This window comes from Propithecus coquereli, unplaced genomic scaffold, assembly GCF_000956105.1.
Source record: "Propithecus coquereli isolate 6110/MARCELLA unplaced genomic scaffold, Pcoq_1.0 Scaffold439, whole genome shotgun sequence".
Lineage (NCBI taxonomy): Eukaryota > Metazoa > Chordata > Mammalia > Primates > Indriidae > Propithecus > Propithecus coquereli.
In genome coordinates this window covers 600382-619369 of record NW_012150163.1, presented here as the reverse complement: position 1 = coordinate 619369, position 18988 = coordinate 600382, and the positions used below count along the sequence as shown (strand labels likewise).

Genomic DNA, 18988 nt, shown 5'->3' with positions numbered 1-18988 from the left:
TGACGCCACGGCACTCTAGCCCGGGCAACACAGTGAAACTCTGTCTCAAAAAACAAAAAAAAAAGAAAGAAAACCCGTGGATCTTCCTGGGAAGACACCTCAGTTCACCAGTGTCTGTTGTCCAGGTCCACCCCATGCAGGACAGTGCGTCCCTACTGAGACATGGGGCTGACCCCACGCCCCGCCCAGGGGCGCATTGCGGGGGACAAGCGGTAAGAAATAGTAGGACTTTTCCTAGAAATCTGCATCACAAAGCAATGAGGAAAACTTTAGACAATGTATGTCTTTCTTGGCTGTTTAAATTAGTAACGACATATATCTGACCCAGAAGAGATCACGTGCATGGATGCTCATCTACATTTTTTGTACTATAACATAACGGAAGGAGGGAAGCAAACCTCATTCGCGGGTCGTCAGGTGGCATCATCTCCAGGTCGTGGGTGGGTCCATTTAAGCCGATGACGTGCAGGGAGATACTGGGGTTTTCACATCCAGCCTGGGGATTGAAAGGGGACAGCTGTGAGTCAGCGACCTCATGCCTGGGCAGCCCCTCGGCTCGGCAAGGCTTTCCCAGGAGGGTCGGGACTCCAAGAATTCTGGAGCTCGGTGCGAAGGTGCAAGATCTATGTTGAGAACAGATCACGCGTGTGCAGAGTTTCAAAAAGGACAAAGGGCTGCTGATCAGCCACTCCTTTTCTTCCCCAGGAATCCCACCCGCTTCCCATTCCGCCCACCTCCCCAGCCTGCTAATGCTGGGCGGGACCAGCCACCTGCTTCACTGCCACCGGAGGGGAAAGAGAAGACAGACCGAGGAGGCGGAGAGCAAAGACGGAAGCGGAAGCGGAAGCGATGCTGGGCAGGAGACTGTAGGGTGAGCAGGTGAGGGCAGGGAGCAGGGCCCACGGCTTGGCTGGGGAAGTTTCAGTCCTTCCCAAAGGAGCCAGCTCTGCTCTGCTCCCCTCTCCGAGGCACGAGGGATGAGTCCCAGCCTGGCAGGGGCTGGGGAGAGAGGTGGTGACTCCTTGCTGGGCGACCCCCGGGTCTGGTCTGATGCCCTCGCTTCCTCCGCACCCTGTGGAAGATGTTCGGGGTCACAGGAAAGCAGCCCAGGACAGGGCCTGTGTCGGGCTACTTCACCCGCATGGCTCTGGTCAGGGAGTGTGTGGGAACAGGGCAAAGAGCATCTAAGTTCTGTTGGCCTGAATATGCTGATTTTCTACTGAAACACGAACCGCCAAATCCTGAGCAAACTGCGGTTTCATAATCCACGCTCTAGAGCACCTGTCCAGAGTTCCCTGTAAAAGCAAGGGATGGTCCTCCTGGCTTTCAGGTTATCGCTCCTAGACTGGGGAAACCATTCCATCTCCAGGGGGGCAGAGAAAGTCAGACGCCGGCTGTTCTGGGGTGGGTGTTGGTGTGAGGGGGGAAACGCAGAAGGGCCAGGAGGATTCGGCTCCGGTCCAACATCCACTCTATTCACTGTGCTTCCAGCTAAAACCCTGGACCCTCCACATGACGCAGAGTTAAGTCCAATCAAGATTAGTTAAGTCCAATCAAAAAAAGGAGTGAAAGAACCCTGTTGACAGCAAATCCATGTTGCGTTAACATCCAGATACGCTCAGACGGGGAGAAGGCGGAGGTGAAGGCTGTGGCCACAGCAGAACGGTGCCCCTGCATTCTGGGACTCCCTTGGATACTGGCCACTCTGTTCAAAGAGCTTTGGACAAAGAGTCTTATTACCAGGTGCTGTGGACCGAATGTGTCCCCTCGAATTCATGTATTGAGGCCCTAACCCTTGCTGTGATGGTATCTGGAGGTGGGGCCTCTGGGAGGTGATTAGGGTTAGATGAGGTCATGAGGGTGGTGCCCCTGGGATGGGATGAGTGCCCATAAAGGGAGAGGAAGGGATACCAGAGCCCTCTCTTGCCTTTCATGTGAGGACACAGTGAGAAGACGGCTGTCTGCAAGCCAGACAGCCCTCCCCAGACACCAGACTGTCCAGCATCCTGACCTGGGACTTCCAGCATCCAGAACTGTGAGAAATAAACTCCTGCTGTTTAAACCAGCCAGGTCTGGTACTTTGTGGTGGTGGCTCGAGTGGCTAAGATACCAGGAGTTTCCTTTCTCTGGTCTGTGACTCTGGGGACCCTTTTATCTCACGTATATGTTATCGCTCCTCTTGCTCCCAACGCTAGGCTGGTAGGTCTAGGTAGTGCTTATGGTAGGGAACCCGTGCACCACCAGCTTCCAGAGCTCTCTGGCAGGTTAGGACGCTGAGGTTCGAACGCTCCCTGGCAGAGGCTGGAGGGGTGGGAAGTGAGCCCCAGTCACAAGGCGGGGGCCAGGCAGTGAGCCACTCACCTCCACCCAGCCCAGTGGCCTTGGAGCCGTCTAGAGGAACCAGGGGGCAGCAGGGCAGTCAGCCCCGTGTGCCCAGGAGAGCTGCGTCTGCACTCAGACATCTCCACCTGAGCCGGCTGTGGGGGTTTGGCAGGAGGCCCTCCTTCCCACCGGGGTGCTGTGATTTGGTAACAAAGTGAGGTTCGGATATCCCTGCCCCTCACTCCACTGGACGCTTGCTGTTTACGGGCTCTCTGGGTGGGAGCGTGACTGTCTTAGTCCATGCAGGCTGCTAGAACAAAGTGCCCTGGCCCGGGCAGCGCACAGACAACACAGTGTATCTCACAGTTCTGGGGGCTGCGTGTCCAGGATCGAGGCCCTGGCAGGTTCGGTGTCTGCGGAGGGCACCTGCTCGCCGTGTCCTCACATGGTGGAAGTGGGGAGGGGTCCCTCTGGGGTCTCTTTTGTAAGGACACTGGTCCCAATCATGAGGGCTCTGCCCTCATGGCCTGATCACCTCCTAATGCCATTGCCTTGGGGGTTGGGATTTTAATGTCTCGATTTGAGGAGGACACAAACATTCTGATCATAGCAATGACCAAGCCCAAAACAGCCACGCCCAGACCCAGGGGACTGGGGCAGAGAATCCATCTGACCCCCTGGAAGCCAAATTCAAAAAAGCAATGCGAAGAGCCAGAGTGGGCAGTGTGAGTTTTTGTCGCCAGGGAGTCACCAGGTGGGGCAGTGTGTTCATTGTGGTTTAGCGAAGCTTAGTTGAATGATTTACAGTAGTTCAATTATTTAAACTACAGTAAACCAGCCAACAGATTCAACTCGGCAGAGATGGGAACGTAATGCACCGTAATGAGAGATAATTCATCTTTCCTGTTTGCTGCTTTGCTCATAAACACGTCCGAGTGCTGCATCTCCGCCCTGACTCTGCCCTGACTTGGGGGCTTGTGTGTCATGCGAAGCGTGCTCTCTGCGGTCTCCCCCGCCTACCTTGGGGTAGTGGTAGGGCCTCACGGTGGGGTACACGGAGCCGGTGTAGGTCGGGAGCTCCATGAGGGGGACACGGGAATCGTTGATGGTGGCGTAGGCGAGCCTGGAGCCATCCGGAGACCACCAGTGTGCAATGTGGGTCTTCAAAATCTCCTCTGAGGGAACAGAAAGAGCAGAGAGGTGTGAAGGGGCAGCACATGGAGCAGAAACCGAGGCTGCGCAGCGATTTCACCACGTGGCAGGAAACACGATGGGCCCACTTAAGTACTGAAATGGAAACAGGCTTCAACCAGAAACACCCATTGTTCTGTCTTGGCTCATCAGAGTTTCAACTATAGATGACTTTTGTAGAACCTGATATCTATTCCAGAAAAAAAATTCTACTGTGTTTTTGACATGTTAACGGAAGACACTTCCCAGTGCAACCAGTCAGAGCACTGGGGGCCAGAGAATCCATCTCATTGCGAAACAGCTCTTAGGTCAAGGGATTCTTTCTCGTACAGGGTCTTGTACAGTGTAACCGACCTGAAAACACGGTGACAAATCAGAACGAGTGTGTACAATACAACAGAGAACCAGATAGATTAGAATACTGTTCAGGGAGGTCACCATCACAGCTCGGGAGGAAGTGGGCAACATCAGCAGCCTCCCAGCTCCCGGGGGCCATGGGGGAGGAGAAGGGATGGCCAGGACGAGGGTCCCTGGGGAGGGCTGGGGGTCAGCGTGGCCCTGCTGCTCACACTCCGCCTGGGTGGCGGCCAGAGCTGCACTCGCCCGCACCCTCTTCACTAAGTGCCTTCTCCCTTGGCCTGCAGGGCCGGAGCCTGGAGGCTCCCCGTAGCCTGCAGAAACCCCTGCCGAGTGGGGCACAGGGTCTGTGCCCGACTCCACCAGGCACAGAGGAGTCTCAGGAAATACGAAGCCTGCGGTGGTCTGACTGCCGTCCCCCAGGCTCCCCCGTGGCTGGAAACCAGTGCTCAGGAAGCCTGGGTCCGCGCCCCCAGCTCTGCTCTCTGTGGAGCGAGGGGCACAGTGGCCCCTGGAGGCCCCTCCACCTCGGCATCCTGCCCACGTCCTCAGCAGCGTGTCCAGTGCCCACGAAACTCAAAGGTCGCTGAGGCGCGTGAGGGGGAGAGAAGAAGCCGGGCCAAACCTCGGGGCTTGTAATTTTCCAGTGTCTGCAGCAGCCAGGAGAGTGACATTCAGGTGCGAGTTTGGAATGAGGTGATTCAGAAGTGACTTTCCACAGAGTCACCGGGTGCACCTGGGCTGCGCGTGGAATGGTGAGTAATAGGCGCTGGCAGATGGTCTGCTGGAAAAAACAGGCACCATTTGCAAGGCAATTTGCGGGTGATTGTGCTCGATCACTTCTGCACTGAGGGCTGGGAGGAAAAGGGCGGACGGCTCCAGTGAATCCCCGAGTGAGCAGAATTCAGGGGGCAGAGGGAGGAGGGAGCAGCACCCCAGAAATCAGCGGAGGAGCCCTGCAGCAGTTTCCATGGGACATTAATTCACAGCCTACTCAGGAAAATCCGAAACAGAGAAATGGCTGGCAGAACAAGGGCTTTATAAATGAAGCAGCTTTGCGGAAAAGCAAACAAACAACAAAACCCCCGAAGAGACAATTCATCTGTTTCTTCTCTTTGAACCCAAAGCAATCTCCCGAGACCAGAGGGATGACAAATGGGTCTCTGGTGCACAATCAGGCCACTGTCATCGTACCGAACAGGCTTGGCGAGAGGTGGCCAGGCGAGGAGGGCGGGGGTCACTTCTCTTTTCCACTCATCTTTTTCTACATCCCATGTCTAGACTTGCCCTCAGACCTAACGGAAATGCCACTGCTTGGCTCTGACCTTGGCCCTGACCTCAAACACGCAGGGACAAGAGATAGAAAATATGGATAAAAGCTGGCCCTGAGGCTCGGCTGAGAAAAATCTATTTCCATCAATGCCATCACCAAACACCAGAGTATCTGCACAGAGCTCAATTTATTGTTCAGAGAACCTGGAAGCAGAAGAACGATCACTGCAGATTATAAAATGTAACGGTTGGAAGGGAACTTGGAGACCATCTAGTGCAGGGGTGACGAATATCTGGTGTGGGGCAAAGGTCAGTTCCTTTCCACGCCATCGCACAGTGAGACGTGGCTCACACAGAGAGTCCCTCATGCCAGAAGGCCAACCACAGAAAACTGGGACGGCTTTAGTTCATTTCCCCGAAATGTCCCTTTAACACATTGTTCCTTGGTGTTTTTATTTTTCTGTATGTTAGCTGCTCATTAAAGAGACAATTAAGTATAAGAAACTAAGGGGCCAGGCAGAAGAAACCTTGACATTTTCCATTAATTATGAGTGTCCCTGTTCTGCAAACACTTTTTCCAGGACCCCAGATTAATGAAGCACTTGGCTTAAATACCATGCACCAAATGCAGTTTAGGAACAGAGTTTTGCAAACAGAGAAAACACTTATTTCATCAACTTAAATTAATTGCATGAAGCTTTGCCCTGGAACACAACGAATAACTTGGAATTTTGAGCAAGTACGACTCACTCAGAAAACTAGAGGATACAGCTTTCCTTCCCCTTCCCTGTCCTGTCATCATGAAAGCAAGATACATTGGGGGACATCTGTCAGCCAATGGCTGCCTCTCTCTTGAAGACATCGAAAGTTTTAGCCATGCAGCTTGAGCCCATAGGAGGGTCTGAGCTGATCTTCCTCCCTTGTCATTGTATCTTGAAGAAGCCAATGCCATTATTTGAAGTGTTATTCAGTTTTGCCAAACAGCATCAAGGGCGTATTCAGTAGGACAAAATCCCTTTGGGCTCAAGGTGGCAAGGGCCAATCCAACACTCCCGCGTGGACCTCACAGGTCTGCAGTACGGTGCGAGCTCTGGAGGCCCTCACTTTCAGACGGGGCTCCCCTGGCAGCTCCCCTGAGCCAGAGCGTTCCAGTCGACACATTCCCGAGTGGAAGACAGAGTGCCCGCCAGGTACCATGTCAGGAGTCTGCAAAGGACCCAAGCCCGGGAAAGAATAGTTCCCCCATCTGTCTCCTGACAGCTCTTTAACAAGGAGAGACCTCACTTCTAAATGAGAGCTGAAGTGCCGTATGCAGGTCCCCGGGGAGCAGCGGCTGCGCACGTTCGCTGAGCCGGGTGTCAGTGGCCAGAACGGGGAATCCCGATCCCTAGGTCTGACTGATGAAAGGTCACTGCGCAGCCGCAGGGCATGGGGGTTAGACAAGGCACCAGGATGGTCACAAAAGGCACCAAAAAGGAGGCCAGTGTTGGAGATATGCTTCAAATTCCCTTGGTGGCACTGTCTGGGGGTCCCCAAAGTGGCTGGCCACGCCCACCATTGACGTCTGGCCGGCAGAGAAATCCCGGGCAGACAGCGAGGCGCTGGCATGATGCTGAAAGGAAACAAGAGGCCGCAGGTGGCTGGGGTAGCAGCAGGGCTCCTCAGGACCCCGCTGCCCTTGTTCTCCCAGGTGCGGCAAGACTGGGGTGCAGGCCAGAGTGGGGAAGGCCTGTGAGCTCCTGATGGGGCTGTGGTGTCCGCAGCTGGAGCCTCCCATCTAAATCCCGCCACATGGACCCACGGCCTGTGCTCAGCTCGGGGGATGTGGAGGTGAGGAACACTGTCCCCCGTGTCCCTGCCCCTCAGCGGGGCTATTTCTGAACGGCCCGAAGTCACGGCCAGCTGGGATGCAGGACTAGCAAGGCTGAGTCCTCCTGCCCTTGCTTCCCAGGCAGTCACCTGCCCAGTGCACACCTTGGTTACTGTCTCTGTACCTGCGGCCTCACTCACCGTGACGGCAGGGCAGCTGCACCGGGAACACCCTGTTGCCCTGGTTTTCTGTCAGGAGCTGGAGCTTTGGGAATTCAAAGCTCATGTCTTCTTAGAGACAGAATGCACAGCTGCAGACTCCCCCCAAGGGCAGAGGATAGAACGCTCCTGACTCTACAGTGGCTGCAGAGACGGCTGGACCACTGCCTAAAGCCGGAGGAGCCAGGACAGCGCCTCTGTACCCGTTCTGCACTCCCAGGACTGATGAGCCCCGACAATGACCATTTGCTACTTTTCCCCAAGGTCAGTGTGTGCAGAGGCCTGGAGAGCGAGGCTGCAGGCGATAACGCCACGCTCAGTCCAGGGATCCAGCTCCTGGGGAAGGGCTCGGGTACACGGCCGCTGGGCGTGGGCAAGAACGTCAGAAACGTCTTCTGAAGATGAATCGTGATATTTCCTGACGCTATCTGGGGTGATCGATGCCCTTTCTCTACGAAGTCATTTATACCTCAGGATAAATGACTGAGTGCTGAGTGTGGCACACTGCATTCTCCAGAACTGGCCTCGGCGGCATTTCTAGGGCTTGACACTCCCTAAGAGGTGACATCCTTCTCCTTGAACGAGGGCACTCCTTTGAGCAGCCTGAGCCAACGGGACGTGGTACAAGTGACACTGTGTGAAGCTGTGCCGTGAAGGGTGGTGCGGCTCTGCCCCGGCGCGCTCACTCGTGGCTCCGTCCCCAGGCTGTGAGGACGCCTGGCCCCTCGGAGAGGCCACGCGAGCTGTTCCCGCAACAGAGCAGGTCTCAGCTGGCGGCCAGCGCTGACGGCAGGACTCCTGAGAGTGCCCTCGGATCTCGCCGGCCCCCCTCGCCGGGGGTGCAGAGGAGAGGAGAGAAGAGCTGTGCCTGGTTTGCAGATGTCAATGTTTTAAGCCATCGTATTTTGGATTACTGAGATCAACTGAGTTAAAAAAAAGTTTTCCACAGAAAAATGGAAAAGAGGAAACCTGAGCCAGCATGCTGGGCTCCTACACTCAGTTATGCTCTTTTTGGGTTTTCTCTCACTCCTCTTCGTTTTTATTATGGGCACTTGAAGAGGATTCCAGAACTTACGGCCCTGAGGCCTTCTATTCACCTGTGTCATGCCCAAACAGGTGACAGCGTGGCAGAGACGCTCTCCTGTTCCTCATTCGCTTGTTCACTCGCTCATTTGTTCACTCATTGATCCTCCGCCATCCACTCGTTTGGCCACGCGGGAGGCAAGTGGGTGGCGGACGTGCTGCGTGGCCACAGGGAGAGACCGGTTCACACTCTCACGGCGAAGTGGAGGCCAAGCAGGACGTCTGCTGGCGTGTACACTCTGCAACAACGCTGTAGGCTTGAATTCAAGTTTATTTTTGAAGTAGGGGGAATTCTTCGCTGGAATTCAGACACGAGCTGGAGACCTTGTTAAGAGCTGCACTTGCACAAGGCTCAGGGGAGGGGGAGGGGGTAAGGCAGCAGGGTGGCCTCTGGCACTGGTCCCGTGGCCTGAGCATCCACTCCTGTGGGTCAGCCTCTTCCCTCCCATCGCTGCCACCTTGGCCCCTCGTGCTGGGCGAGGGGGACAGGCTGCCCCGGAAGGAAGTCTCTGCACGCTGGAGCTGTGCAGTAGAAACAGCCTCCCAGTTCTCCCCTTCCCCGAACTGTAAATTGCCTGTTGATGTCAAGGAGGCATTTAAAGCACAAGTGGGTTCTCGTCAGGGAAGATAATCAAGTGATAATCAAACTCGAGCAGAGCCTAGGTAAGCAGAGAGCTGGTGTGAGCTTCCAGGAGAGCTGGGGGCTCGCTGTGGGACAGGGGGCAGCTCAGGGGTGGAGGCCAGAGAAGCTGGGGTCTCAGGGCTCCCGATCGCAGGCCCAGGCTTGCAATCAGAATCTTCTGCTCTTGTTCTGGGGAGGATCCCCAAGTTTTATAAGCTCTAGGCCCCACAAAATGGGGATCTGTCCCAGTAGAGAGAAGAATAACGTTTGGAGAAAAATCCATGGAAAATCAGCACCACTTAGTAAAATGCCTGGTTCCCACCTGCTACTTCAGAGCCACGTGCCGTCGTGGGAGGGACGTGAACGGGCAGCGGGGATCGAGCCTCCGGCTCTGGTCCCACCTCTCCAGGCCTCTTCTTTTACTGTAAAACATGGGGCTGGCTCAGCTCGTCTTTGCAAATATGAGCACCCCTTCTTACAGAAAAAACTCACCTGCCACACTTCAATTCAACTCTAAACACTCAATGTCTCTTTAAAAACACTTTTGTATTTCAGTCCTCAACCGCATCTGCAATATTTAGGCACAACATGGCGCACAACGCGTGGCTGTGCATCTGCAGGCTTCATGACGGGGCTCCAGGGCCGACTTCTGGGCCCCTGACTCAGCTCCTTCCGGTACACTCTGGAGTGCCTGTCATCAGATGGAAGCCCAAACTGTCTGCTGAGCTCTTAAAATAACCGCCAGCCACAGGTTCCCAAGACAGAGCACGGGTGAGAACCGAGCCTGTGGGAGGCAGCGTTTGCCCAGCAGAAGGCCGCGTGGGTTTTGTGCAGTCTGGAGCGAGTCTGGCCAGAAGGCAGAGCCGCCTTGGTGCCCGGTTAAGGTCACGTGCTTCAGGTCCCCGCTCAGCTCCCTGCTCCTCGGACTGGTCTCCGCCCTCTGTGAGCCATTTCCCAACCTGCACACCTTCCCCCCGCAGAGTTGGGGGGCCCATCAGATGACACGTGGGGCTCTGGCACCTTGGAAAGACCCAGACATCCCAGCGTCAGTGAGGACTGTCGTGGACCCATGTTTAGTGTCCACGCTCCCTTTTGTGTGTCCAGGTCTTCCCCTGTGAACAAGTGCATGCAGCGCCGACCACTCCAGCGCTGTGACGCCCGCTCCAGAGGACGGGAAGGATGTGTGACCATCGCCTTCAGCCATAAGGGTCTCACCAGCTAAGGGGAAAAATCTCACCATGGATCAGGAAACACAAGATCTGAACAGAAGTGTCCGGCCTTCCACATGCTCAGCGCAGGCGGCCACTGTACGAAGGCCTCGCGCTGCAAGATGGGTGAAAATCACCCAAGACCATGAGAAGCCAATGGCTACTGGTCTAGTTTCAGTTCTGCCCTGTCTCTGAGCGAGGTGGAAGGGCTGTGGGAGGGAAGGAAAGGGAGCTTTTTATGTCCTGATCACCCCCTGAGCAGAGGCCTTGGCAGGTGCTTTGACAGACACCTGCACGTCCCTGCAGGGAGGCCACCCTCACAGCCAGGGGTGGGGGAGGACAGGCCGGTCTGCCCCTGGAGAGCTGCGGGGTGGAGAGGGAAGACAGTGTGGACGGTGGTGGGCCTCACTCGCCTTTGCTCTTGTTATTCTAGCAGTGTCATGTGAGCTGAATCAATCAGGTGGAAGTCAGGAAGGGGACAGTGACCTTGGGACCACCCTAGAAGACTTCCTGGAGGGGGACGCGAGAGGGACTAGGAAGTGGTATGAACAGCACATCCGCCCTGAAGGGGTGGGGTGTGTAGGGTCAGGAGTAGGTCCAATGAAGCTAGACTTTTGGGATTCAAATCTGGCTCTGCCACCCACTGGCCGTGTGACCTTAGGCAAGTGACTTAGCCGCTGGGGCCTCAGTTTCCTCATCTGTAAAATAGTCCCAGTACCAGTATGCACCGCACTGGGTGCTGTTGTGAGAGGCATATTCATTACGACACGTAAGATACTTGCACTGTGGCCCGTACCCTGCAAGTGCTGTGCGGCCTGTTAGGATCACGGGGCTGCGTGCCAGCCGCGGCTGGAGGCAGGTAGTCCGGGCCCAACTGAGGAGCACAAGAAGCTCAAACTGGAGATGGGCTGGGACCAGATTGATCCGACAGCCAAGGCTGAGTCGCCGTGGACCCTCCAGCTGTCTCAGGATTTCCGCTAACAGAATAACCTCGCCACCGTGGGAGAGCTCATTCTTCATCACCCTGCTGACCGGGGTGACTGGAGAAGAGAAAAGTGCACATGGCTGGCACTTCCTGGGAGGGCTGGGCTGGGGCAGACGACCTCTGCCCTCACCAGGGCCGCCAGCCGCGGGCCAATGAGCCTTGCCGGGTTCTTAATTGCAGTTTCTGAAGCCTCTGCAGGAATTACATTTCCTTTGCAACAAAACAACCAAACAAACAATCCCACTCAAGTCCTCGCCACTTTTCCTTTTCATGACAAAGACACCGGGTGAGGATGGAACCCCTGGAGGGCGGGGCTGACCCAGGCCAAACGGGGAAGAAAACAAAGTCACCATGTCCCAACATTGGGAGAGCCATGAAGTGCTTCACTCCGACCCCTGCTAACCCCAGTTCTGGGCAAGGTCGTTATCCTTCCCTTCTTGCTGTCAGGATTCACAGGTGAAACCTGTGTGTGGCTTTTTCTTTAGTGCATTTCCTTATTGAGTTCTGGTAAGACCTGCAGCTTCCGGGTGGCCCTCCGTGCGGGAGGATGCCAACTCCACAGGCGCCTGGCTGTCCCGGACGATCTGCCTGTACGGACTCACTTCATCCTCAGAGCAACAACCCAGGGAGATACTATTATTATCTTTATTTTTTTCCCTTAAGGAAATTAAGGGGAAAAAAGTTTAAATAATGTGCTCAAGCTCACACAGGCAGTAAGTGAAAGAACTTATGGGAAATGCAGAATGAGGTGACATCCTCTCTGACGTCCTCTTGTTTCCAGATTCCTTTTCCTCCCCTTGACGCAGCCCATGTGCACCTGTGGTTCCGGCCCGTGCGTGCTGGCCAGGTGGGAACGTCCAGACCTCCAAACACCACAAGTAACACTCTCTCCCAGGCCCAGGGCCGGGCAGACAGGCGGGCCTGGAGACAGCTTGCCAAAAATTGTTTTAAATTCAGTTCCTGAAATGTGTTTAATTTAAAAAAGAATGTTCCACCATCACACTCCAGCTGACTTTTGTATTAATTTAATAATCTACACAGCAATTGGTTTAGTGTCTAGGTAAAATGGATTATCAACCCTATAATGATTTTTAATTTCCTTAGACAATTATAGTTTTACCCTGGTATTTTGCCAAAGCTGATCATCATGTTACTATTTACCAGAAAGCTAAAAATAACTGAAATTCTGAAATTTGAATTTTAATTGGACAGTGACTTAACTACCAAGTGAGATTTTACCACAGTTTGTATTTACTGAGGTTTTTTTTTTTTTTAAACATTGACCTATTTTGGCTTCTTTGGAAAGTTAGAATTTTTTGCCACAAAGTAAAATTATAGCCTTAAAATTATATGTAACATTTCTTATGTCATTTGGCTTTAGTTTTAAGTTATATAATGAGAATAATATTTCCTTTTATGAAGCATTGCAAAAAAGCTCATTACGATACACATTTTCAAAGAAAATCCTAACTGAGCAATAGTCACCTTAATCAGACTGAGATATTCTGCATAATTATTTTCTAATATCAGTGAAAACACATTTAAAAAATAATGGATATCAAAGACAATAGCTCAGACAAAAAATTAGGTCTCAAGGTTTTTTTTAAGGGGAAGTTAATTAGCTGGAAATTATAAACAGCACTCGAAACAGTTTCTGCACCCAACTGCATTCGATTATTAATTATTCTTGGTTCTACTGTTCGGAGAACAAGAACTCGTACAGACACGTCCTGACCACAGGAACCAGCTCAAGGATTCCGTGTGAGCGGGAAGGGACCCAGCCCACAGCGGGCAGGCACGAGTGTCAGTGACGGTCATGGGGTGCCGCTGGGCTGTTCCTGGGTGCAGACGGAGAAACAGCACAGCCAGGAGACAGCAAGCGCTTCCTGACAGCCCCTGTCCCCGCCTCTCCCACGCTCGACATGCCCTGCGATTATGGCCACGGCCTCAGAGGACAGCGTGATGCTGAAGGGGACGAGGCCACAGGTCCCAGAGGGGCACCTTTGCTTTATTCTGGCCCGAGCCCAGACCGTGTTCCCGAGCCGCAAAGCCCTTTCTCATGTACAGGCTGTGACTATGAGAGGAGGGGACAAATGAGAGTCCAGGCTCGGTGGAAGTGCATGTCACCGCTGTTTTGGAACCCAGTGACAGTGGATGGTGTCTACTGGGGGCGATTTGCTGCTGACGCACAGAAGTCTGGTTGCTTAAGGTGCTGACACTGCAAGTGACACACATGTCCCCTGACCTTGCCCTCCACCCTACATAAAAGCCCCTGCTTCGTCTCTGTGACGAGGCAGATCTGAGTGGTTTTGTCTCTCGTCTTCTTGCTTCGGCCAAACAAATAAACCTTTCTCTACCTGTAAGCTCTGGAGTCACTGTGTTGGCTCTAGCTGTGCTTTGGGCACACGACCCTGAATTCGGGGCTCTATGACATTTCTGTCTGCCTTGTCAGCCACGCAGCGTTTGGGAGACGGCGTGACCTTTTGAGTTTCGCTGTCTTTGTCCAGAGCACGGGCATCTTCACACGCCTTAGAGCTCAGTGGGAGGAACTGCTCCCCACCTGGCCCCAGCCTCACCTGGAGACATCAGGACCGATGCCGGCACCTCCTCTAACGCCGTTGACTTCAGACACCGCAAGAAGCTCCCCCTTCCGCCCCCTCCCCGCAGTAAATTGGTTTCTTCCAAGCACATCCACTTTCATAAGGGATCCATGAGTTTGGCGCCACTGTTTGCCACAACTCATAGACGAGAAAACTGAGGCATCTGGAGCACCTGCCCAAGGTCGTGCAGCGATGAAGGTGAACTCGGGATTCTGACCTGACAGTCTGGCTCAGATCTACGTGCCCCGTGCCTTGGAGACAGAGACTCACCATCCAGGTCTGTGTCCCCAGTGCCCTGTGTGTCCCCTCGGTCCGGCCCCCCTTCACACCTGAGGCCTCCTCTACGCCCCCGGAACTCGGGCCCAGCATCGGCCCCTTGCCTTTCTCCCCACTGTGTCTCTGAACACCCATCTGCCTTCCTGCTCTAACTCAAATCACAGCTCCTCCGCTGTCTCTGACAGGGGCTTTTGTCCCTCCCATGTTGCTCATTTGTCTTTCAGTTTGCAACTGAAGACATCCCACACCTGCTGGTGGAGACCCACGGGGCTGGCTAAAGACCCTGGCGGGAGGGGCGGCAGAGAACAGGCAGACAGCCTCCCACTGCTCCGTGGTGCTGAGACCAGCTATATTAAAGCAATGTAAGGCTGCAAGGCAAGAACTGCGGTAGAAGCCTGATGTCTACGGAAGCACACACACAGCTAAGTTAACCAGCCATTGTTTCCTACCTTGCCTTCCCGTAACTGCTTACTGCGTAAGTGTCAGTATCCCTGACGGGGGCACGATTTGACTTCCCCAATCACCTCTATAGGTAACATCCCTATTGTGAGCCCTAAGGCTAGTCTTTGAGATACCTTCCAGGCCCTCCACTCGGGGAGACCAGCTGACACCAACCGGACCAGTGGCCATGTGTGGAACTGACCCAAAAGGTCCTGCGACCCTCTACCTGGAATTGTCTCAGCCGAGAAGACAATTTCTCCTTCCCAACCCTATGAATTCATCCCCAGCCAATCTGCAGACCCGATTCCCTAGCCCTTTGTTTGCCGAACTACCTTGAAAAACCTTAGTTCCCAAATTCTCAGGGAGATGGATTTGAGGAATGTCTCCCAGCTCCTCGCTCAGCGCCTTGCAATATTAAACCCTTTCTCTGCTGCAACTTCTGCTGTCTCTGTAAGTTGGCCTCCTCCTGGGCAGCGGCAAGGAACTGGTTGGGCGGTAAGAGTTTTGTCCTGTGTGTGGGCATCACACGGGGAGCACACTTGTGTGTGAGAAGGGAAGAGCCTTCGTCTTCCTACACACTCAGTGCCTGGCTAAGTTTCACTCCTGTCTTCACTTTGCTTCCTGCCTGACCTGCCACTTGGAACTGTCATATGGTGGGATCTGGCTGCCACAGACCAGCAGATTGCTCAGGAAGCTGTCGTGGTGCACCTGGTCTGAGTGCACCTGGTCTGAGTGCACCTGGTCTGAGCCCCCAGCCCTTGCAGTACACCTGGTAAGATGTAGGTACTATGTGTACATTTCCACAGCCTGCGGCTCCACCTTCTGTCTCTTGGAGAACGCCTGCCCAGGCCCTCCACAAAGGGTGTTCACCCACACTGGGTCTTCCCTGCGGCACATTCTTACACTTGGGTGGAGTCATTCTCCGTAGTGACCGATGTCAACGGCTATCAGTGTTTTGATCATAACCCACCGTCGCATACACACACCTGGAGCTGAGACTTACAAAAGGTTACCCTTTCTCGCCATTCTCACGCACTCTGATATTGTCCATCCCACACCATATTACCTCTTCCATTAAAGCTGCTATCCTCTTTCATATCATCCCATTTCATTAAACTGACTTACGTCTGGGTCGTGCTCTGAAGTTTGAAAGACATGGATGCTCTGGAAATAAACTAGGTGCAGCAAGCCTGCTCCTAGCATCCTCCCGCCAACCTGAGCCGGGGACAGGAACTGGGCCCATGCTGGGACCAGGCCGCCGTGGCAGCTGTGGTAATGGGAACAAAAACTGCAATGAGTGTAACTAGGGGGCTCTTAAGCAAGTCAAACCCTCCCGCTTCATGCTTCACACTCCTCACCTTGAAACAGACAAAGCAAAGCCCTGCCCTGGCTCCCCTCTCTGTGTGAGACTCACAAGGGGCAGAAAGACGCTTGCGAAGCCTTGATACCACAGAAGCCAGGGCTCCCTCCTCCCCCCCCACCTCCTGCAGGGCTCAGTGGGTTTTCTCTCTTGCACGATGGGCCAAAAGGTGCTGGTTCCAGTTTAGAGCACTTCCCGAGCTATTCCCGTGGCGCTGTCTAGTGCCGAGGGTGTTGGTCTCATGAGCTCCGGTTCCAGCCCCCTCTGCCCACCGGGAGCATGGTGTGGGTGGCAGTGGGAGAACACAGTCCAGATGGGGACGGGAGGGTAATGGGCTGTGCTCAGACCTGGGCCCCCCGTTTTGCCTGAGCCCTTTGTCCAATCTGCTTCCCCGTGCAGGGCGCACCGGATCCCCATCACCACTTTCTGTGGCCCGTCTGCACTGGCTGCCGTCCACCATGCGGGCCCCCTCCTTGCGGAAGGCAGGAGGGGTAAAGTGCCGAGTTCCAGGTGCCTCTTCTTCATGCAGACCCATCAGGCAGGCAAACCAAACCGACGCGATTCGGGCGTCACTGTCCGCTGACGCCCCTCGCCCAGGAGGGGCGTCATCTCATCATCATCACATCATCATCATCTCTCATCATCATCACATCGGTAGATTAGAGTGGCTGTGGACAGCTCTGCCTGGACGCCCGGCACTCAGCAAGGCCACCACTGCTCACAGTAACGTGAGCCATCCCTATTGTTTGTGGGCACTTTACCTTTTATCTTACATTTCCCAGACATTAGACAGAAACCGTTAGAGTGTCAACTGGTAACTAGTCTCTGAACTGCTGGGCCTGTGAGAGCAACTGTTTGCCTCACTCTGGGTGGGTGGTAACGGCACGCAGAGATGGGGACTTGCTTCTGTGAGGATCCTGGGCACTCATTCAGTGGCAGAAAAAAATGTTCCATTTTTTTACTAACATATGGGTGTTTTCTGAGAGCAACAACACCAGACTCAGAGCTATGCTCTGCAGGGCGCCTAATAAATGACTGGCAGCACCAGACTCCACACATGGCGTGGCGACTTTCACACGGAACCCGCAGGCTGACGCTGCCATTCCCATCCCGCGGAGGAGAACGAGGTCCTGCAGGTGCATTGATTTTGGGCTCAGGGCTGCCGCTTCTGAAACCCTACCTCCTCTCACAAGACCACACGTCACTGGGAGTCTGGGCGAGGCCCCTCACTTCTCGGGGCTTCCCTGCAATTGCAGGGTTGCGTCCTTCTTGGTGTCCATGATTTTAGATCCATTTTTTGGGAGTAAAGTGAAAATATACAAATAATACAAGGCAGACAGCCCTGGAATGCAAATGGAAATTAAGTGGTATGAGGCCAGTTAAAAACCAGCTCTTCAACGAGACACTGGTGAGACGAACTCTTCCCTGAATGAAGTAGACGGGACGGGAGACGGATGTCCACGCGTGATCATGCTGATGGAGCTCACGATGTCGCTGTTATTTTCTGCAAAGCCAGGAGCTGCTCTTCCTGTCCTGCTGGCTTCTTCCAGTGTTTTTATTCCCGGATAATCTCGTATGATTATAATTGATTCATCAGCTGTAAATGGTCCCGCTGGGCCTTGGGCATAGTTCGGAGGTAAAAGACATAATCCCAGTTCTGAAGCCGCTTACACTTGAGTCAGGAAGAGCTCACTGATCTATCGTCGTCCTCTTAGGAAGCTCAGTTCCAAGATGAAGACAGTATGTTTTAGTTGTGTTTTGTACGATCAGATGTTCCTCCAGATCTCCTACTGAATCTTCTGTTTGTTTTTGTGAAGTACTTGGTAGAAAATCTCAGCTTCTTTCTGTAGTGGAGAGCAGCAGCCACAGGGAGCTCTCCCCTGCCAGGCTCTAGACAGCATATGAGAGTCTGAAACTGAGTGAACCATTGTTGTGATCTGTTTTCCTTTAATGGTTTTTGGCTAATTGTGGTACAAAGCAAAGTCGCAGAAGTAACCCTGGCTGCCAGAATTACTCTATGAATAAAATAATCCCAGGTAGAAACTTCTAGAACCTTGAGAAGAGTTTGCTAGGACCTCTGGTGGGGATTTCCAAAACGGAACGGTACAACCAAGCTGGGGGTGGGGCGGGATCCCACAACGCAGGGACTTGAGAGACACTGTCAGCAGGTGCCTTGCTCACCAGTTTCCGAAGAAACGGAAGGGAAGGTGGACATCGTTATCAGAGCTGTGTCCTCCCTCAAACATGGGGCTCCCCCTTCTCATACAGGGAGGGGTTTAGGACCAGAGGGGCATTCAGGGCTACGTGGGGATTCCAAATCTTACTACGAGCGGACAGTCTTTCTGTGCTTTTTCAAGGTTGTGTCTTTGGAACTCTGAGTCCTGAGGATATGCCTTTCCACAAAGAGTGGACCCGGGTCAGCCAGGTCTTCCCGCCCTCCTCAAATGCTAAAATTCTAGAAAGTTCTCTAGCTTCTCTTGAAGACTCTCATGTATACACCCTGAACTCATTGTTTCCCCAATCTGCTGTCTTCTTTTTTCTTTGATAAATGCCACAGGAATAATAATATTCACAACCTATCAACACCTTGACTTTGTTTTCTAATTATTATGAGTACATAATAGTTGCATATCTTTATAGGGTGCGTGTGATGTTTTGAAACAGCATACAACGTGAATCAATCAAAGCAGCGTAATTGGGGTATCCATCCCCTCAGGCATTTATCATTTCTTTGTGTTAGGAACATTCCAACTCTACTCTTCTACTTATTTTAAAGCATATCCTAATTTGTTGATTATAGTCGCTTTGTTGTGTTATCAAATATTGCTCATTCTATCTAACGATCTAACTATACTTTTGCACCCATTAACCATCCCCACTTTATCCTCCTCTCCCCGCTACCCTTCCCAGCCTCTGGCAGCCATCATTCTACTCTCTGTCTTCATGAGATCAATTGTTTTTAATATTTAGCTACCAAATATGAGTGAGAACATGTGAGATTTGTCTTTCGATGCCTGGTCTATTTCACTTAACATAATGTTCTCCAGTTCCATCCATGTTGTGACAAATAGGAAGATTTCATTCATTTTTGTGGCTATATAATATTCCATTGTGTAGATGCACCACAATTTCTTTATCCATTCATTCGTTAATAGACACTTAGGTTGATTTCAAATCTTGGCTATTGTGAATAGTGCTGCAATAAACATGGGAATTCAGAGATCTTTTCAATATACTTCATTT

General features: G+C 53.1%; 1 protein-coding gene across 2 annotated transcripts in view; it reads right to left on the bottom strand.

The window, feature by feature from the left end:
* The window catches only part of DPP6 (dipeptidyl-peptidase 6), a 528921-nt gene that overhangs the window by 112736 nt on the left and 397197 nt on the right, over positions 1-18988 (bottom strand). For both annotated transcript variants that reach the window (XM_012654157.1, XM_012654154.1), the window contains 2 exons: positions 3343-3497; positions 399-496 (listed from right to left, as the gene is read on the bottom strand). In XM_012654157.1, the coding sequence (XP_012509611.1) occupies positions 399-496; positions 3343-3497 (253 nt within the window). The remainder of the gene's footprint in view (positions 1-398; positions 497-3342; positions 3498-18988) is intronic.